This window comes from Condylura cristata, unplaced genomic scaffold, assembly GCF_000260355.1.
Source record: "Condylura cristata isolate star-nosed mole 26May11 unplaced genomic scaffold, ConCri1.0 scaffold00008, whole genome shotgun sequence".
Lineage (NCBI taxonomy): Eukaryota > Metazoa > Chordata > Mammalia > Eulipotyphla > Talpidae > Condylura > Condylura cristata.
In genome coordinates this window covers 23414149-23434805 of record NW_004567109.1, presented here as the reverse complement: position 1 = coordinate 23434805, position 20657 = coordinate 23414149, and the positions used below count along the sequence as shown (strand labels likewise).

Genomic DNA, 20657 nt, shown 5'->3' with positions numbered 1-20657 from the left:
CACATGCACTGGTTTCAGTCTTCAGCGTCTCCGTGCACGCGGCAGACACGCTGGGGGCCCATCTTGTCCTAGGAGATATCCAGAACCTACCCCTAGGTACTGACTGAACAGGGCCCAGACTTCAGTTGCAGAAAGAGCTGAGACAGAGGCCTGGTTTGTAAGAAATCTGATTATTCAAATTTATTACCATCAAGAATTATGCAATGATGCTGTAGTTTTCTTAACAAATAGAAAACAGACTGTGTACAACAGTGAACTCTACAGCACTAGCATCCACAAGGTAAAAATGAATGTTTCATCCAACATTACCAACCCTGGATTGTTGATCTTGACTGAGCCTAGCTAGATCTGGGGACGCCTGCGTGGCGTCCCTGGGCTAAAACAGCTATGCACCCTTCCCCGCCCCCTCTTACCTACCTAGATAGTACTGCCCAGAGGACGAGGCCCTCTCCCTGCCCCTCAGCAAGCCGAGATAATAAGGGTTGAGTATAGTACCATTGACGGAAATCCAGTAGTCTTGCCACATTGGTCTATGAGGGCATCTCGAAGGAGTGGAAAAGAGCGATTCTTAGGGGCTTTGAAACAGCTGCAAACCAGGGAGGGAAATCACCTGTCCTCTGTTCCGAGGACAGACATGTGCTTCCAGGCCCACTGGCCTGGACCTGAAGGGCCAGCCTCGCCCCTGCTTGGTCCTGAGGTGTGCAGGGCACGGCGCCCTGACCTGTGCCAACCACCTGGGCCGCGTGACCAGACCCACGACCTTCCAACGCCACGCCGTACTGCAGTGCTGGGGACAGAGGTCAGCTGGCATCTCCCTTGGGACCCCCAGGCACTTGGAGCCGCGCCCCCTCTCGGTGGGGCCGGGGCAGAGGCTGCAGATGACTTGTTTTTCTTTTTCTTTTTTTTCTTTTGTGGATTTTTTTGTTTGTTTTTTTGTCTTTGCTTTTTTCGATCTTTGCAAACACTATGGTGATGAGGAACGCCTCGCCAGGCCCCCCCCCCGGCCACGCCTGTGGTTCTGGGCTGTGAATGTTAAACACACACTGGAACAGACAACTGGAGATGAGTGTTTCCTATCTCCTCCCCGCCCACCACTGTCTGTGGGGCCTAAAAAAAGTCTTGTAAGGAAAAACAAATCAAAACTTAAAAAAAAAACCTTGTGGTTCCCTGCATTTGGCTGAAAGAGGATCTTGTCTGAACAGCTGACCAGTGAGGCCTCCGCTTGGGCTGCGGCCCCAGTTCCACGCATGTGAGGAGGCATGTTCTGTGTCCTTCAGCAATAAAGTCGTACAAAAAAAGGATCCGAAGTCAACTCAAAAAGAGAAAACCAACTAAACCCCAACCCCCAGAGGCCCACTCTGCAGTTACAGATTTGCAAAAGGAAAGATCAGAGGGAAGAGGTGAGAACCCCTCAGTCTACCCCACCTACTGTATAAAAAAGGAGGCTTTGCCCCCTCCCCACCCCATGAGAAGAAGCATGAGAAACGCGGCAGCGGGACAGAGAGCTTGAAGCGGCCGGGGGTGGGGGGGGCCCTGTGTGCAGAGACAGGCACGCGTCTGCCTGCAGCCTGCCCGCTCGCCCGGGACCTTCTGGGCTCTCCGTGTGGTGTGGCGATGTTCCTGAAACACTGTGATCCCAGTGGGCTGTGCTGTGCCAGCAACAGCGTCCGTGCAGGAGGGCTGGACGATGGTCGGTATGGCTCAGAGGAGCTGGGTCCCCTCCGGAGCCCCCGGGCAGGGGCCGCGGAGGAGAGGGGAGCGGTAGTTACGTTGCATAGTGGTCAAAGCTGCCGAGGTACTCCAGGGCCGCGCGGTAGCACAGCTGATACTGGTCCTGTGGGCGCAGGGAGTGGGTCAGCATGGGTGGACAGCGGATCCCCCAAGGGCACTCGCTGTAGCTGGTGAGCCCAGGCGTTCGCCTCTGGTGGCCAGGGCAGGTGCTGGCCCAGGCGTCTGTGCTCGGCAACGTCCAGAGAGCCCTTGAAGGCTCACTGTCCCTTCCCCACCACCCACAGCTACCAATTTTCCGCTCGCCACCCCAGTGAGCACCCCGCAAGGACGGCCGTGTCCGATCCTAGCAGGGAGCACGGCTGCCGACTGAGAGCTGAGCCCGCCAGCGCCAGGGCCCGCCTACCTCCGTCTGCACCATGGCGGGGCGCTGTGTGCGCAGCGTCTTCACGGTCTGGAACATGTCCACCACGCCCTCGTAGCGCATCCGCTCCAGGACAATGCTCAAGGTGATGAACACCCCGGTGCGGCCCACGCCAGCACTGCTCAGGGACAGTGTCCGGTCAGGGCCTGCCCCAGGTGTGCTGCGCCCCGCCCTCCCCCGGGGCTGCTCCCACCTGCAGTGCACCGTGATGGGTCCGTCTTGTCCAAACTGCTCCTTGGTCTTGTGCACCTGCCCGATGAAGTCGATGAAGCCCTCTCCTGTCTTGGGTACACCCTGCTCCGGCCAGTCCGTGAACTGGAACTGCCGGATTGTCCTGGACTGCCCATCCTGGGAGAGGCAGGTGGGGGACAAGGTTAGGGCCCAGAACGGGAGGTACAATGACAAAGGCCCCCGTGGAGTCATCACACCTGAGGCCCCGCCGGGAGATGGGTCACGGCCCGCGTCCGCTCCTCCATCTCAGATGCCTGCAGCCTAGGCAACACGTGCAGGTCAAGCCTGCCCCCCTGTGTTCAGGCAGTGTCAGACATGCTGTCGTGCGAGGCACACAAACCGTGGTCCACACTCACCCGGGCGTCGGTGACCTTGAACTCACGCAGGATATACTGGGGCATGTTGTACTCTGCCATCGGGTCAACAACAAAGTACTGGTAGCGAGCAGAGCGCTCTGCTGGCCAGTACTGGTGGCATTTCTCCTGTGGACAAAGGGCCCCCGTGGTCAGGTGCGGAGGCATGGGGAAGGGCTCCCCCAGGTTTCAGAGGACTCTGGGGCAGGATGCCTCAGGGGGGTGGGCCCGAGGCTCTGCTGACGGGAGGATGGGTGTGAAAGGAGAGAGCACGGCGGGGGTGGCCGGAGGGGGCTCACCCTGCCCATCTCCCGAAGTCTGGTCAGCATGACGATGATGGTGGAGTTGTGCTCCCAGAGCATGCGCCAGAAGTCCTCGGTGCTCTCCGCCAGAGGCCCCTGCGTGGCTATGTAGGCCTTCTGCTGCCTGGGGTGGACAGAGACTGGATGTGCTGGAGGTACCGCAGACCTCAGAGTCCCCAAGACCGTGTTGTCCCTGAGGGGAACTGGCTCAGATCACCCCTCCTCCTTTGGTCTGCTGTGCTCTATTCTGCCCCCAGCCAGGCAGGCCCTGGCCTAGGTCCCTGTAGGTGCAGTGGGCAGTCAGGAGAGTGCTGACCTATAGCCGTCCAGGAAGCTGGCATTGATGTAGTCGGAACCCTCCACACCGCGGATGGGCTGCAGACACACCCGGGTCAATTCGTAGGGCATGATGTTCACCAGGCGGTTCTTGAACTTGTTGCAGGGTAGGTTGGCACTGATGAAGCGGGATGTATGGGCCTTGGAGCTGGCCAGCAACTAGTGAGAGGGGGGCTGGTCAGGCCTGCTTCCTGGAGGCTCGTCCTCGTGACCCACCCCAGGGCCCTGGAGCCCAGCAGGCGCGCCCGCGAGCCTCACCTTGAACTCGAGTTCCATGGACGTCACACTCTCCCCCGGAGGCACTTGGCCCAGCTTCTGGATGTGGGCGTAGAGGTTGCGGGCGGGCACCTCCGTGTGTCCACACGTGGCGGCCTCCAGCAGCGCCTCGTGGATGAATACATACTGGTCCTCGGTCTGCACCATGTAGTTCCTCTGCGATCTCATGCACGTCACATGGCCGTAGATGTCCACAGTCTTCTCGTGCTTCATCCGCTCCAGCATGGCGTCGATGACGACGAAGCAGCCTGTGCGGCCCACGCCCGCACTGCAGGACACGGGTTCAGCTTGGGGCAGAAGTCCACCCCAGAGGAAGTCCACCACCCCTTTTGTGGTGCTGTGCCCCCTCACCTGCAGTGCACCACCATGGGCCCCGCATCTAGTGGGTTGCAGGTCTTGACTCGCCGGAGGAAGGCCAGGATGGGGGTTGGGTACTCGGGAACCCCGTGGTCTGGCCAGGCCATGAACTGGAACTGACGTAGCTCCCGCTTCTCACTGGAGCCACTCTGGCGAGAGACGTGGCGAGAGACGGTATGGCCGGGCACTGGCGCGCCACTCGCGGGGCAGGACGACCTGCCACCGAGGTGAGACCCACTGCTCCTGATTGGACTCAGAAGCCACCTGGGGCAGCCGGAGGGAGCGTCCCATTCGCCCCGCCCACACTGCTGGCTGCCGTGGGGTCCTCCCACACCTCCGAGTCCCACACCCCGGCACACCCTGCTCAGGCTGCCAGGGTCTCTACAGGGCACGGCTGGCAGGTAAGCACCGGCAGAGCCATACCTTGTGGAGCGCGAAGGTGCGCATGGTGTATGTGGCCAGCTCCACTGTGTCCAGCAGGGTCACCTGAATGAGGCCGTAGGTCTCCGTGCCACGGGGTGGCCAGTACTGGTCGCACTTCACCTGCAGAGGGACCAGAAGGGCACGGGGGGTTGGGGGGCTCGCCCAAAGGCTCCAGGGGCAGGGCCTCCAGGGCAGAGGTAAGGGGAAGCCTATTCCTTGGCTGCAAGGCCCCTCTCCCAAACTCAGGCTGGACCCACTGTGCCACCCCCTCCTTGCATCAGGTTTTCATGCCACTTTGCCACCTCTGCCCTAGCTGGGGGAACGAGGGCCATAATTGAAAATTATTTATTCATGACCAGATCGCACCAGGCACATTTTCTGCCAAATTTACCCATAATGTTTATGCACCATTTTCAAGCTCTGTAAATTTTACGTTCCAGTCAATGCTTTGCAGTGCAAAAGCAGATAGCAGCAGCTCTTTCCACTAATTAACTCAGGAGATGTGTTCATGCCCCAGGAAGACTCCTGCAGCTGGGGAACATGTGAATATCCCGGGAACATGCCAGCAACTGGGGAACATATCAACATTCCTGGAGAATGACAGCTTCTGGTACAATACAGTAAGCCCACTAGTATCTAGTGGGGATCCTGCCACAGCCCAGGAAACGAGCATTCGGGGAGTCCCCTAAGGAACTTCTCTCACAGGAATAGAAAAGGTACCTGAAGTCACCTGATGGCTGAGCTCTCCACCCCCCACCTTCGCACCCAGCCCTACCCGGGACTTCTCCTCCAGCCGCGTCATCATGACCACGGTGGCTGTGCGCTGCTCCCACACCATCCGCCAGAAATCGCCCATGGTCTCGGGCAGTGGGCCCTGCGTGGCGATGTAGGCGTTCTGCTTGCGGTAGCCGTCGATGTAGTTGGCGTTGATGTAATCACTCCCCGGGACACCTGCGGACAGGAGGGGACAGGACCGGGGTGGGGGTGGGGGTCAGGCATTACACCCAGCACGCTGTACCCTCACGCACCCCTGGGATGCATGTATCCCTGTAGGAAGAAAGGTTACGAGTCCGAACCAGCGAGAGGGAAGAGAAGAAGGGGCGGAGGGCCCACCCTCGGCTCACCATCAATGGAGGTGAGGATGACCCGCGAGTGGTCGTAGGCGATGACGTTGGCGTAGCGGTTCTTGGGCTTGTTCACCTCCAGGTTGGAATTCTCCCACGTGAACTGTTGTCCAGGGTCAATGGACTGCAGAGCAAGCAGGCGGGTGATGAGGGTAAGGCCTGTTGCTTCCGAGGCTGGGGGCCCAGCCTCCTGGGTGGTGCCACATTCTGCCTTTGCGCGAAGCTACGGCCATCCCACCACTATTACTGGCTGCTGCTGGTGAAGGGGGGCAGCAGCTTGCCCAGCCATGGAGCTGAGCAGCACCCTCATCGCTTGTCAGGGGCCATGGACCAGACTTCTGATTATGGTACCAAATCCCCTTGCCCCATGGAGTGCTCAGGATGGGTGGGGGCCCCCAAATGGAAAAACGAGGGTGTGCAGGACAACTTGGAAACTACTGTAGTCAGCTCTGCAACACCCCATGCTGGGAAACCTTTGTCCGTCCCCTCCCACCGCTCCGGCTGTCCCTTCTTTGTCTCCTCCCCTTCCACCAGGCCTCCCCGCAGGCAGGAAGCAGAGCTCCTCCTGGGGTCACTCCAGGGCCTTCTTTCTAAGTGCACCCCGGAGTCTCCCTGAGCGCCTGATGGGAACAACCACCACCTGGAGGCCCCCTAGTTCCCTCCATCTCAACCTTTGCCAAGCCGAGTTCCTCAGCTTTCCCTCCAAACCCGTCTCTGCTGCTGGGGGGCCGTCTCTGAAAGGCATCACCACCCGTTTACCCAAAAGCCCTGGTCAAGACCTATTGACCCACAAAACCCCTCTGTGCCCCAATCCTGTCAGTCATTATGTCCTGGGCTGCCCTGAGGTTCTCCCCAACCCGCTGCCAGGGGCCTCGTCCAGGTAACCCCAATGCAGACGTGGCATCTCCCTGCTTCTGTTTCTGCCCCACTCTATCCTACAGCTAGAACAATCCTTATAAAACACAGATCTGATTATCAGTTTCCTGCCTAAAGGCCTCCCCTGGTTCCTCACCAGCTCAGTGGATAACGTCAAGAGCAGGTTCTTTGTGAGAACTTACTGTGTGCTTGGCAATAGTCTAAGCACTCGTGTGTATTCCTTCGTCTAACCCTCCCATGAGACAGGCTCTATTAATATCCTCCTTGCCCAGATGGATACCACCCAGACTTCTCAGCACGGCACACAGCACACAGCATCCCCAGGTTCTGGTGCCAGCTCGCCCATCGCCGCTGGTCAGCACGCATGGCTTCCGGGAGACCCCAGTCACCCGGTCCTCAGCCTGCTTCCCTTCTCCACACGCCTGTCATCTGTAACACTGGGGGGCATGTTGTTACAGTCACTTGTCTCCCCACTGACTGAGCTCTGGGTGCACTTCACTCCACATCTCCAGCACCTGGCAAGGGACTGGCACCTAGTCAGTGCCCAGCAAATGTGCGGTGACCAGTCATCAAGGGGAAGGGAAGCCTCTGGCTGAGGGAAAGCCACAGCAGTCTTGGGAGACCAGAGCACCCAGGCTTGGGGGCTCCTAGGAGAACTTGGAGGGGAGGATAAAAGTGGGTGAGCTCTGAGCGAGACAGGAGGCCCGGGGCCTCACTGCAGGAAAGCAGGGAGGGGACCTGGGAAGGGATGAGTGCGGGCACAAGGGCGTGGAAGGCCCTCCTTCCGGCCGAGCAGCTGAAGGCTGGAGTCGCTCCCTGCACAGCTTTATGCAAAGCAGGCCCCGTGGGTTTGCCATCGGTCGGCAGCATGCATCCCCCACCGCGGACCAGCTCATCAATTTGCCTGCCAAGCTCAATTTCCTCTGCAGAAACCTGGCACACAGCTTTTGGAAGGGGAATTTTGGTACCAGGACCCTGGGCATCAGACTAGAAGTGGGGCACACTCCTAAGTTATGCTAGCCTAGCGCATCAATCACCTATCCATCTGTCATCGACTGGGGGGTGAATCCTGGGCCAGGCCTGCACCCTGGGAAGCCAGGGGCCGAGGCATAACAACATCTCTGCCTGTGCTCCCTAGGGTGGGCTCCTCTTTACCACCTTCTCCAGCAAATTCCCTCTGGAGCTGGGTGGCTTGGAAGCCGTGAGACGCCAGGGTGGGAGAATAGCCCTCTGAAGGCAGAGCCCCCAACAAGCAGGTAGGAGTCTAGGCCAGAGGGCAGTGAGCATGTGGGGGTACTGAGCAGGTAGCTTTGTGCAGCCCACCAGCGAGCAGGCCTAGGCTTGAGTCTTGGCGATAGGACGCATCAGCTGTGTGACCTAGGGCAAGTCCTGCCCTTGAGCCTTAGCATCCTTACTGTACGATGGCATAACGACAGTACTCTACAGCCATCAGGAGAACGGAACGAGATAACATATGTACGGACCCTGCGGGCAATGGCCAGCAGCAAATGCTCCCTAGATGCCAGGCATGGTCGATCTGTGCGCACAGATTTTGCCTGCTTCAGTTAGCATCTGGGCGTGAGTCTGAACGTCTAGACCTGGGGGTGTGGAGGGGGCTCAGTACCTGAGAAGTCGAGCTCTCCCTTGTGTCCTGGGGCAGCCTGGAGCACTCCCCCTCCTGAGGTAGGTAGGGCAGGGCCGGCAGGGGCCTGACAGGCCAGGCACGTGGCGGGGAGCCAGGGGGCGGGGGGGAGGGCTCACCTCGTATTCCTGGGAGAACTTGAGGCCATCGTTGGCTTTGAGGCGCTCGATGTTGTCTGCCAGGTCGGTGATGGGGATGGGTGGGTGGTCTCGCATACCTGGGGGAGGCGGGAGACAGTCAGGTGAGGTGAGGCCAGGGCGGTGGGGACAGCCTCAGCGCATGTATGTGTACATGTGAACACGTGTGACCATGGAGCGCTCGGCACCAGTGGCATGGAGAAGGTGGCACATGCGGCGACAGAGATGGCGGAGCACACGGTGGCTGGGGGCGGGACGGGACAGAGCGGGAGGGCGCCGTGGGCCCGAGTCAGCACGTCTGGGACACAGCGCTGAGCGGGGCGCGGGGCCTCCTGGCGGGTCCTTAAGAGAAGGAGTGGCTTCCTCCACCCAGGCCAGGGCGGGGTGACAAGGAGGGGGCTGGGGGCTTCTTCGGCTGGCAGAGTGGCCCACGGGCCCTGCCTGCCTACGCGCAGCCCCGCGGCCCCTCACTGGCGCCAGTCACCACGGGAGACTCAGCGACACCGTCACCCCAGCACCGAGTGTGTGGATGGAGTGGTCACAGAGTACAGGGGTGTGCGGTGACACGGGAGAACTCGGAGAAGCGGAGATGAGGAAGGAGACAGAGAGATGAGGCAGGCGAGGCACCCAGACAGGTGTCAGCCAGAGACTGGAGGTGAGAGGACAGCGAGACAGACCAGCAGGAGGGACAGAGGCTGGAGGAGCGAGTAGGGCGAGTGGAGGGTGGAGGAGGAGGACAAGGAGAGAGCAGGAAGGGAGACAGAGAGAGGAAGCGGGGGAGAGGAATTCAGGGAGGGAGGCGATGGGTGGGTGGGGAAAAGTAGAAGGAACGGACACAGAAGCCAAAGGAGCCCCCAAAAACGGGAACTTGGAAAACTAACTTGAGATATTCGGGCAACTGGGGACACTGGAACCTGCAGAGAAAAGAAAACAGAAGTGGGGCAAGAGAAGAGGCCATGTGCTTGTGTCGCTGCGGACACACGGAGGGTGTGAAGGGCCGCGTGGGCTGGGGCAGGGGCTGGCAGGAGGAGGGGGCGGTGGGGCACCGGGCTGTGGGCAGGTCCCACACGGCTCCCCGTCTCCCGGGTACAGGCGGAACTTGCACCCCGGCGTCGAACGCCACCGCCAAAGGCCACCGAGTCTCATCCCTCCTTTCCCTTCAGTCTTGGAGGAATCTTTTTCTAGGACTAAGTTCTAGTCCAAACCAAAGTTCATCTCTTCTGGTGTCCAGCTTTGACCCTGGATATGTTCAGAGGACTTGGCACACGGCCAGCATGCTTTCAGAGAGCGACGACGCACACGGGCAAGCCACAGAGGGCCGGTGTGCGCGAGGCTGTGCCGACGATGACTGTGCTTTCAGCTTAGCCGTGGGTTTCAAAATTTTCAGGACAAAAATTAAATTATAAGAGGAAAAAAATGTTGACTGAACTACAAAGTGAAAAAAAGGACCTGGAAGAAACCTTCGCGGTGAAGAGCGCCTCCAGCCCCCGGCTGCCCCTCCATCTCCTCAGGGTGCTTCGCTCAACCCTCACAGCACCGCTGTCGACAGGGGTCCCTCGTGCACCCCGGCCTGACCCCGGGTACGGCCTCTGCCACCGCCAAAGGCCACCGAGTCTCATCCCTCCTTTCCCTTCAGGTCCCTGCTATTTCCAGTAGGTCCCAGCAGCCGCCGGGGTTCAGGTGCCTGGGGCCCTCGCCTCCTTTGCCAGACAGTATGATGAAGGAACAATATGAAGAAATCGAAAATGATGAATTATCTTGAGGCTATTAGTCTCGGCAGCCCCCAGGCACACCTGCCCAGTGCACACCCCCAGCCAGGCTCGCAGGGCCTCGCTCTAGCTCCCTGCTCCTGTTTTCCCAGAGAAACAGCCAGCAGGCGAGAGTTCCAGAACTGTTCCCTTGCCACTGACTTGACTGTCCCCCAACCTATCGGTGGCCTGGAGCTCACAGTGGGGAGCCCCACACCCTAACCCCCCGCTGTCACACCCTGCGCCCCGGCCTCTGGAGCCCTGTCTTCCGGCGCCAACTCCCGCCGCTCACTTCAGCGGTCCCTGGACTGTGGCCCAGACAGTGTCCACACTGGAGGAAAAATGAATCCTACCCCAACCCTGCCTCCGCCTCTCCTTCCCTGCTGCCACCCAGGCCTCTGGAAGGGTTTACCTGCCCAGTGCTGCCTCACAGCACCCCTACCCACCCAAGAGCCGGTGCCCCACTCTGGGTCGCTACTTCAGTCACCAAAACGCTCCCTGGCCTGGGCTTCAGGACCCCCGCTCACTGGCCCGCCTTCCTACTCTCCAGCGCCCCCTCACCACCCTCAGCACTCTGCCTCTTCCCAGGGCTCCTCTCTCGGCCCCTCTCAACCTCATGCTCTCCTGGGAGGGGCCATCTGCTCCTGCACCGGCTGCCCCAAGCTCCTCAGCACCTCCCATGCTCCTGGTTCCGGCAGATGTCAAGAGAGGTCCTGACCCACAGAGTCCATGGCTGCAGGACCTCCCCCACGCCCGGCCCACTGCTTAGTGGCAGCCTGGGAAACGCCCAGGCAACAGCCTCCTCACTCCGCCTCCTCACTCCAGGCCTGTCAAGCCCAGGCTGTGCTTCACGCCCCCCACCGCCCCCCAGGTCCTCAGCAGCCCACTCACTCGGCCTTCTGAACAGTCGCCCTCCCCAGTTCCGTCATCGCCACCAGGTAGCCAAAGCGCTATTCTAAAGTCCAATGCTAACCGAACGGTCACTCTGCTGAAAGCCTACAAGATTTCTCTGGTCCTTCCACAGTGAGGTCCACCCCGAGTCTCGTACTTGGGTTCCTGACTGGACCCCTGCCTCGTGCTCCGGTCTCCTCTCAGCACTCCAATACCCCAACTTCAATGCTGCAGAACTTCAGCACTTCTGGAGTGCCATTTCCCACCACGGCGGCACCCTCCCAACCCGCTTCCTCTGACTAATGCCCGCATGGCTTGGCATTCCTTGTTGGAGGAGGCTGCTATGCCCTCAGACCCCCCACATCCTGGAGCTGATTCCTCACAGATCTGAACATGCCAGGTTGCACCAGCCTGTCAGATCTACCCAGCTCATTCTCCCCCCTAAGATCTGTGCCCCTGGAACTCAGTCGCATGTGTGAGGAAGCATCGCAGGCGGCTGTCACCGCCGGCAGCCCCAGGTGGGCTCCCAGCATCAGACCTGCGAATGAATGTGTGGCCAGAATTCAGGGGTCAGCACTGTTCTGATAAAAGGTCAGACAGCGAATTGTTTAGGCTCTGCGGACAGAAGACATCTGTCCCATCAGCTTAACTCTGTAGCACGCAGGCAGCCATAGGTGGTACATAAATGAAAGGGCATGGCTGCGTTCCAATAAAACTTTATTTGCAAAATCAAGTGGTGGGCCCTACCTGGCCATTGGCCATCGCTTGTTCACCCCTGATTTAAATGACTTTAACTCACAGCCTGCTTTAAATCTTCTGGCTGAGGGCTCAGACATTCAGAAATAGAGACAAGCTGTTCCTGCTGTGCTCCTGTCTGAATTTTTAGCTCACAAAAACTGTGAGAGATAATACATAATTATTGTTGCTTTAAAGTCATTAAGTTTGGGGGTAATTTAATATGCAGTAAAAACCAGCTCACATCTACACAACCCTGTGTGTCTGTTATCACTCATTCATTCAGCAGTCTGTGGTGTTTCGTGGGCATTCAACAGGAACCTGCCTTGTGCACAGCGTCGGGGGTGAGGGGAACAAGATGCAGCAACCAGAGCCTCAGATACAGACTGGCATGGGTGAGAGGCGTCGTGATGGGAGAAACAGAGATCCTGGGAGATGAGGGGAGACGCCCAGGCCGGGGGGCGGTGTTTAGGGGGCCTAGGAGACTTCACCCAGGAGGTCTGTGCTGTATCTGCTCAGGCATGGGGGAGAAGCGACACTTCAAGTATGAAGAACAGAGGGACGTGAGAGTGGCTGGAAAGGCAGTCAGGCGTCAGGTCCTGTCCTGCTCACGTGGGGACGGCCTCGAGGAGGGGCGAGATGCGGGCACCCCGTCCCCACAAGTGACTGCTGGGGCATTTCCCAAAAGCATGCCTTTCTCGTGAGGGGCCAGAGTGTGAGCCTGATGCGGGCCACCCCATGGCTGGGATATAGGCTCCATGAGCCCATATGCAGAGGCCCTGTCCCAAGACGAGGAAGGGACAAGCAGCCAGAACTCCCCCAAGGCACCCAGGGGCGACTGTGCAGGTAGACGCCCCTCAGTCACATCAACTGAGTGAACAGGGACACAGAGAAGGCAAAAAGGCAGAACAGGAAATGGGGTCATGAGGCCAGGGCCCCTGGGTGGGGCCCCTGGGGACCCTTTTCGCCTGGACTGAGAGTCGCCCTACCTGGTGTCTGGTAGTTGAGCCTCCGCATCTCCACGGGGTCAGAGGAGTGGGCCAGCAGGGAGTCCTTCAGTCCGATCGACTGCTCGTCCTTGGATGACGGGGAGTGGGTCCTTTTCCTAAAGAGGCGGAAAAGGGAGATTGGTGAGAACTTGAGGTTGGGGCAGCAGACAGAGAAGCCTGGTATGCAGAACTGCCACAGAGCCCTGGCCCCTGCCCACCTGGGGGTCTGGGCGCCTGAGGGAGCCAGGAGATAACACAGGTGGGGCACGGGGAGGCAGCGGGAGTGGGGGGACGGTAGGTGCAGCAAGGGCAGGCGTGGCAGAGGCTGGGGGCTCCTTCAGACGGAGGGCCAGTCACTGCTGGGCAATGGCTGCTGTCCCCAGGGCAGCAGGAGCCACAGGGACAAACATGCAGATGCCACAGAGCTACGCAAACAATACAGGGAGCTGAGCCCCAGCTGTCTGGCTCTCAGGGGGTCAGGTCAATGTCCGGAACAGCAAGGGAGGGACAGGGAAGGCGTCACCCCAGCTGGACGGAGTCCTCCTCCCTCCCTGGCTTCAGTCGCCCTGTCTGTAAGGACAGGGGCAGAGGAGACTATGGGGTCCAGCTACTGGCAAATGTCTCGGGGCAGCTTCTGCCTGGAGGACATGTGCCTTGGGGGGAAGCTATGTGCGTGTGCGTGAGTGTGTAGCAGCACACTTCTCACTGCTCTGGAGTCACTATTTTGCACATAAGCGAGACTCTGCCTCTCGTGGTCCTCAGCAATCTCAGCGGACTGGGAGCCCGGTGGAAGGTGCCGGTGAGCTCAATCTGTGCACGCAGGGAGGCACCGCAAGTCTGCACTGCGCCTGCGCCCTCGGGAAGGGACAGCCCTGTGCAGGTGCAAGTCGAGAGTGACAGGGCCTGCCCTGGAGCCAGCTGAGCTGACTGGACACCACAGGCCAGGAGCCTCTGGGTCAAAGCACCGCCCCTCCCTGCTGGCCCGAAATGCACAGGAGTAATTAGTGAAGGGGGAGGCGTGTGAAGAGAGAAGGAAGGACTCCTACCTTTCTTGTTTACTAGGTCCCGACAGACAGGCAAGGACAGAAGAAAGGAACGGTCACTGTTTCCGCTGAGCACTCAGGCCCTCTCGGGCACGGTGGATACTGTGGGACTGGCCCCTGGCACCCACCGACTACTCACAGAGAGGCTGTGCCTCTCCTGACAGACACCCGGACCCCGATGGGAGTGGAAGGAGGGTGTGTGTGGGGGCACTCCTCGGCTGGCTCCCCACCCTCAGGTCTCCACTCCAGGAGGAAGGTGCTCCTGAACCTGGAGGGAAGGTGCCACCTGCAGGCAGGAGGCGCTGGGGCGGGGGCGCAGGAACCGGTAACCACATGAGCTCGGACACAGGACCCACACGGGCTCACTGACAAGTCGGTGGCTTCAGTCTGGAGCTGGGTGCTGGGAAAGCAGGCCCAGCTGTTTCCCCACGTCTAGGGAAGATGAAGGACAGTGTGAGGAAGTGTGGGAGCAGAGCGCTTCGTGGGGGAGCCTGGAAGAGTCCTGAGGGAGGAGGCGGCAGCTGCCAGGTGGGCAGGAAGAGGGAGCGCTGCAGGGCACGGCCCAAGCGGCTGGGAACTGCACTCGTCCGTGCGACAACAGCGGGTGGCGGAAGGGGCCGACCCCCTGCGTGCCTGACCGGCAGGACAACACGGGGGGCTTCAGCTGAAGAGCCACGAAGAATTTCAAATGGGAGGTGACAAAGTTAAGGTTCTGGACACACTTTTTAGGCGGACAGGTGAAAAGAGGAAGGAGCGACTCGAAGAGCAGGTGGCTGCAACCACCCGAGGGAGGGACCAAGATCTGCCGTGTGCCAGGTCCCCAGCTACACCTACTCGCGCTATCTTGTGGGAAGCCTGCCTGGGACAGGGAGGGGGCGCAGATCCAGCGACAGGCAGGCCGGGACTCGCCAGAGACGGTGGAGCAAGAGGGAGGCGGTGGGTGGAGGGACACTCGGGTGTCTGCGTGGATGGGCCACTGTGGTCAGGACTTTGGGGAGGACGGGCGCAGGAAGGTCCAGACAGAGTGAGCAGCTACAGATGCTGTGGTGCTAGCAAGCACTCAGGAAGTGTCTGCCAGGTGTGTCCATGGACAGGTGGACCTGCAGCTGGGTCTGGACTCTCTAGCCTAAGCAGGAGAGCCAAGCTGGGATCTAGAAGTGGTAGAGAAAGTGCTGACGAAGGTCAGGAGAGGGCGGTGTGTTAAAGCTGAGAGACGGACACGTTCACTGAAACAGAGACAGACACAGACAGCAGACACGCCCCGGGGTGCATGAAGCAGCCCCCAGTGAGCGGCGCGGCGCCTCTCAAACCCAGGCTAAGTGCGAGCCTGTGGACACTCTGCTGCCGTCCTTCCCGGCGTCCTGCGGAGACCAGGGCTGCGATGCGGCCTGGCGTGGCTGCGTGCAACCTCCACACACCATGGGCGGCACCATGGGCCTGAGGCCAGGGGTAGTTGGCCCTCCCTGGAGGTCCAGGGTAGCACTCACCTCTTGAACAGGAGGATGGCAATTACGATGAGGATGATGAGGATGACCGCCAGGACGGGGCCGGTCACCCACAGCATCTCGGGCTCCTCCTGCTGCTGGGCTGTTGTCACCTGGACCACGATCTCATCGGAGTAAGGGCTCGAGGCATAGCGCTTCTGCGGGGAAGAAGACAGCATGGGCAGTGAGTTCAGCTGGCACTCCCCTGCCCACTGCCCACCACTGCTGGAGAAAGGGCTCTGGGGCGGGGCGATACAGGGCTGGCCAGGCCTGGTCTCCAGGCTCTAAGAGGCCGAGGCGACCTAAGCCTAGTTAGCTGACTGTGCTGGCAGGGCAAGACTAGGTCTGGGGAACGGAGCCTGGAGATCCCTCGTGCGGCTCTGGGCGCTCAGGGCTGCTCCCGGACTGGGACATCACGAGTCTGAGGCTGGCTAGTCCAGGCCCGGCCCCGGGTCTCGGGGTGCTAAGAGCCCGCAGCTCAGGCAGACCTGATCCACAGGTTCCTTGAGGGAGGCGAGCACGAAGCACTGGTAGCTCAGGTCCGGAGAGAGGGGCCGGTTGTAGAAACCCTGGTAGTTCTTCTTGTCCCCGAGGGTGAAGGTCTCAGGGAGCACGTCCACCTGAGCGGCCACGTATGGCTTCAGCCGCTCTGTCTGCCGCCGCCGCCGCCGCCTCCCCTCTCCACTGCCCTGCTCGATGGCCTCCAAAAGCTGGTGGAGCAGACAAGGGAGTCAGGGGAGCCTCGGAGCAGAGGCCGCCGGCCCACAGCCTGGAACGCTGGCTACCTGGGCTGAGACACAGACTCGTGCCTGGGAAGAGGCCCAAGCCTCAGAATAATGCTGGACACGAGACGGGGCACCCCACCCTTCTCCACCGACTGGCTAAGTCGAGGCCCTCTGGGCAACCTGTCCCCCCCACCCCCGTGAACCAGAGAGGGCTAGTCCCACACCACTGTGAGAAGGGAATGGGGTTCATGTCCTAGGGGCTCCACCATAGCCCCCAGGACTCTAAATTCACAGGCTTCTAGTTTTCTAGATGCCCAGCGCTGTCTCTGCTTCTTCACACCCCAGGGAAGCCGCCGCAGACCCTCTCCAGGGGCTTCTCCTGTAAGCGCTGCAGGAGTTTCCTAAAAGCTCTCCGGGGGCCAGGCAGAGCCCGTCTCCAGAGAAGGGGCAGGCTGCTAGCCAGGGTGATTCCAGCTTGGGGAGACTTGCTGGGGTCATGGCCACTGCCCCATGCCGTCACCTCGTCCAGCTCCAGCTCGTCGGGGGTGTTCCATGGGGATGTCAGGATCCTCCCAGCCACACGGTCAATGGGCACCACCACGATGTAGAACCACCTGGACGGAGGGCCAGAGTCAGGATGCCAGAGCCTGAGCCCGCTCGGCCCCCCGCCCACCTCCCCGGGGCCTCGTCCGCGCACCGGATGAGTGAGGGGTCCTGCACGTGGGGCATGGACAGTGTGAAGCGCCCATCCTCGATGTAGGCAGAGGCCGGCATCGGCTTCTGTGTCAGGAGGTCGGGGGCCGTGCGGATGGACACCAGGTGCTGCAGGCCCCCCGCGCTGCTGCCACGGTTCATGAGCACGAACGAGTACTCTGTGTTCGGCTGCAGGTCTGCGATCAGCTTCCGCATGGAGTGCCCGTCCACCTCCACGCTCTGTCCGTTGTACAGGATCTGCGGGGGAGAGGCGTGGCAGAACAGCCGGGCGAGGTTCGCCCTCACGGGCAGGCCCTCACGCACACCCAGCCAGCACCCCGCTGCACAAACACGTGCGCTGGACTCCCGGCCTGAGCTGGGCTCTGCTGGCCGGGGCCCTCACTCACCTTGAAGGGTACAGTCGACTTGTAGGAGTCAGGCACCTCCCAGCTGAGCAGCACGGATGTCTTCATCGCGGCAGCCACACGGAAGTTCTTGGCGAATACTGCGGAACACAGGAAGGTCGGTCAGCTCTGGCCGTGCAACGGGATCAATGGGCCTGAAAGGTTCCTCACTCTTCAGAGACACTGGTCGGGGCACGGAGGACCGGGGATGGCTGCAGAGAATCCACACCCCTCTCCCAGCCAGCGGCACCTCACAGGCTTCAGTTCCCAGACCCCGTTCAACCGTGACACCAGTCGGGGCAGGTTCCACAGGACCCAAGGCCGGACTCTTGGGCAGGGCTTCGGTAAAGGCCGGAGCTCACAACTCCAGGTCAGAGCGACCCGGAGGTCAGTGGAGTCTGGCCATGAGAAATATGTGGCCGCACACCGGGCACAGAGGCACTGAGGTCAGGCCCGAGAAATTAGTGTCGCACACCCAGGAACGGAGCAGTCAGAAGAGAGCAGTGGGTTAAGGTCACGAGAGCGTAGAGCCGCATAGCAGAAGTCAGTAGGTCAAGGACAGCAGAGATCAGGGGTCACACACGGAGAACGTGGCGCCTGTTCACGAGAGGTTAGTTGTCATCATCATTAAAGACCGGAGGGTCGCACACCAGAAGCTGGCGGAGCAGTCGCCAGAGGACAGTGGGGCGAGGAGAGCAGAGATCCCCGGGGCCTCCACTGCCCACAGCACACACCTTGCACCACGGGCATGGTCCGGGACTGGATGCTGGGGCTGAGCGGGCCGGCGCCTTTGCTGGTGTGCGCGCGGACCTTGACGTCGTACGTGGTGTCCGGCTTGAGGCCGGAGAGTGTGAAGCGGGTGTCGGCAGTGACATTGTGCAGCTCCTGCTGGCTATTGATGTCGCGGTACACCACGGTGTAGGTGATGATGCGCCCGTTCCTCTCCGCCAGCACTGGGGGGTCCCAGGTCAGCTCTGTGGTGGTTGTGGTCAGCCCTACCACCTGCAGGTTTTGGGGGAAGCCACTGGGCGTGTCCTCGGGGGTTGTGATCTCCTTCTCGAACTCTTCTCCTGGGCCAGCCCGGTTCTTGGCAGCAAGCCGGAAGATGTAGGTGGCCCCCTTGTGCAGGCCGGTGACTGTGAAATGCTGGTCATCCTTGCCAAAATCTATGGTGTTGGGCCGCGCCTCATCCGCCCGGCGGTACTGCAGCCGGTAGCCCACCAGCTCGCCGGGCAGCTCCTTGGGTGGGTGCCACTGGAGCAGCGCCGTGTTCATGGCTGTGGTGCTGACCATCATGGTAGGCCGGCCTGGGACTGAACAACCAGGCACCAGGCTCTGGCGCTGCCCTCCTCGCCCCTGCCCTCAGCTGCCCGACCCCTCTCTCACCTGCCCCAGTCGTCGTGACAATCTTGGGCTTGCTTCGGGCACCGTCCCCTTTGGTGGTGTAGGCGGCGACGGTGATGGAGTAGGTGGTCTCTGGCGTCAGGCCGCTGATGGTGGTTTCCTAAGGGAGAAGTGGGAGGCCGTTCCCGTCACAGGAGGGCCAGAGGGGAGGGCACTGGGGCAGCGTCTCAGGGCCTGAGCTTCTGCGAGGGGGGCGGGGCTGTCTGGACTCCTCTGGAGGCTGGGCTGGCAGGTGAGGTGTGTGCCCAGGAAGACGGCGCCTGTCCCAGGAGCTGCCCGCCTGGGGCAGACAGCTTCCTTTCAGACCAGAACAAAGGGCACACTGTTCCCTTCCCCAGCGCACTGAGTGACGCCTGGAGGCACACACACGGCATGGAGCCTCGCACGCACACAGAGCCTTGCGTGGCTCACAGCACGTAACACACACAGCCTGCAGGCCGCCTCCGTAAGAGGTGGAAGGCCACCTGTAGACACACGTGACACACACACGGGAAGGTCGAGGGAGACCGAGGTGCCACCCCACAGGCCCAAGCCAGGCTCCACCTGATTCCCCTCTAGGCACTGGCTCCACGAAGGCGTCCTGCCTCCTGACTCAGGGAAGAGAAGCAAGGAGCACAGGGATCCCCAACCCCGGGGATGCATCTCTGCAGTGTCCCCGGCAATGCCTAGGAGTTCGGCCAGGGCAGCGCTCCCCCTCGCCTTGGCAGACCTTGCCCCTACGCCCACCTGCAGCCAAAGTATCATTTCTGGACATGCGGAGAAATACCACGGAGGCCAAGCCACACCACACAGAGGAAGAGTGGGAAGGAGGAAGAGGTCACCGTGCAGTGGGAACAGAGTGTCACCACCAGCCCTGGAGTCCCTCCAGCTCGGGCGGGGACCACCGCAGTCACGGGCCCCCGGCAGGCCCCTCCTCTCCTAGCCGGAGGGTCTCCCAGGGCCAGGGCTCCAGAACCACCAATGCCGGAACCCGCCTCCCCAGACGCCCCTCTCAGCCTGGGCCCAGAAGCAGGTGATTTTTCACTCCAGGGATCAATAAGGCCTAACGATCAGGATTGGATTTAACTCCAAGCCCGTCTGGCCAGAGCAGGGGCCAGGGCCTGGTCGATCACAAACATTGGACTCAAATTGCTGCTCGACAGGCGAGAAGTCAGGATTAAAGGAAATGCCAATCGCTGCTCAGCTCAGTGCTCGAGTCTGAACGCCAATTTTCTCGGGATGTGGCTGGTGCCCTGTGGATCTTGGTGGCTCAGGCTGGGAGGAGGGCGGGGAGGGGGAGTGTCCCAGGAGCCCAGCCTGACCAAGGCCCTCTCCGCGCCCGCACACCTGTTACTTACATAGTCCTCGGACTCCTCTGGCTGCCACTGAGCGCGGGGAAGGAGAGAAAGGGAGACAGGAAGTGAAGGACTCTGGTCTGGAGGGGTCTGGCCTGGGAAGGCCGACGGAGGGCATCGGCCTCCAAAGACACCAGGTTGGGCAGCATCCCTGGACCACTCACTGAAGTGTATGCACCCCACTGAGGACGGGAGACCTGTAGGACCGACAGCCGGGGGCGGGGCGCCCTGACAGAGTGAGCAGAGCACCACCCAGAGGGGCTTTAAGCCAGAGGCGACCGGACATGGGGGTGGCAGAGGTGGTGACATGAGGTGACTGCACACCCCGGGTGGCCGGGGCCGTCCTGGCCTATGTTCATCATGGTGTATTCATTCAGCATCTCTGCTCCAGCTGGAACAAAAGATTACACAGCTGGGTGGTGGCTGGAGTAGGGGGGAGGCAGCACGGCCTGGCCAGTTAGAGGAAGGCGCGAATGCCAGGCCGGGCCTGGGGCCCGCCTCACAGGCACAAGGAATCACTCAGACACCTGTGTCTTCTTCGAGGTGCTGAGAACCAATGTAGGAAGGCACTGTCGGGGCTGACAATGTCATTTCCTTAGACCCTGGTGCACGGAGGTACACTAGCTGGGAGGGTGAGGTGCGTGGTGTCTCCCCTTCACGGTCCTGGAGCACTAGAGGGAGGGGGGTGGCCGCCAGTGTCCAGTAATGCACTGGGAGACGGGCTGTGACGTCTCCAGGCCAGATGTTCCTCAGGGTCCTTGGGTCCACCCATGCTCTCAGAGCTGGGCTGAGGGGGCCCCCACTGGCCCGTTTCTGTGCTGGGAAACTGTGGGAAGTCCTCGTGAGGGGTGTGGAGCGAGACTCAGGAGGCCACCGGCAGGGGCCAGCAGCCACAGCCACCTTGCAGGATGTGGCTGGGCCCACCTCTGCTGAGCCCCTTGCCTGTCGAAGACCTGCACCGTCAAAGCCAGGCCTGGGCACGGAGGCCCTGTGGGCAC

General features: G+C 60.9%; 1 protein-coding gene across 14 annotated transcripts in view; it reads right to left on the bottom strand.

Moving 5' to 3' along the window:
- Positions 1-154: 154 nt before the first annotated feature.
- The window catches only part of PTPRF (protein tyrosine phosphatase, receptor type, F), a 74996-nt gene continuing 54493 nt past the window's right edge, over positions 155-20657 (bottom strand). For 4 of the 14 annotated variants that reach the window (XM_012722217.1, XM_012722209.1, XM_012722207.1 and 1 more), the window contains 23 exons: positions 19663-19689; positions 18308-18425; positions 17656-18234; positions 16925-17022; positions 16522-16775; positions 16345-16438; positions 15588-15809; positions 15103-15257; positions 13619-13630; positions 12573-12688; positions 9091-9123; positions 8192-8289; positions 5555-5678; positions 5206-5381; positions 4431-4550; positions 4002-4156; positions 3633-3918; positions 3355-3533; positions 3036-3162; positions 2740-2865; positions 2346-2500; positions 2135-2270; positions 884-1834 (listed from right to left, as the gene is read on the bottom strand). In XM_012722217.1, the coding sequence (XP_012577671.1) occupies positions 1766-1834; positions 2135-2270; positions 2346-2500; positions 2740-2865; positions 3036-3162; positions 3355-3533; positions 3633-3918; positions 4002-4156; positions 4431-4550; positions 5206-5381; positions 5555-5678; positions 8192-8289; positions 9091-9123; positions 12573-12688; positions 13619-13630; positions 15103-15257; positions 15588-15809; positions 16345-16438; positions 16522-16775; positions 16925-17022; positions 17656-18234; positions 18308-18425; positions 19663-19689 (3459 nt within the window). In that variant the 3' untranslated portion in view covers positions 884-1765. Of the gene's footprint in view, positions 1835-2134; positions 2271-2345; positions 2501-2739; positions 2866-3035; positions 3163-3354; positions 3534-3632; positions 3919-4001; positions 4157-4430; positions 4551-5205; positions 5382-5554; positions 5679-8191; positions 8290-9090; positions 9124-12572; positions 12689-13618; positions 13631-15102; positions 15258-15587; positions 15810-16344; positions 16439-16521; positions 16776-16924; positions 17023-17655; positions 18235-18307; positions 18426-19662; positions 19690-20657 lie in introns of all 14 variants that reach the window. The other 10 variants (XM_012722214.1, XM_012722215.1, XM_012722210.1 and 7 more) reach the window with 9 other exon arrangements.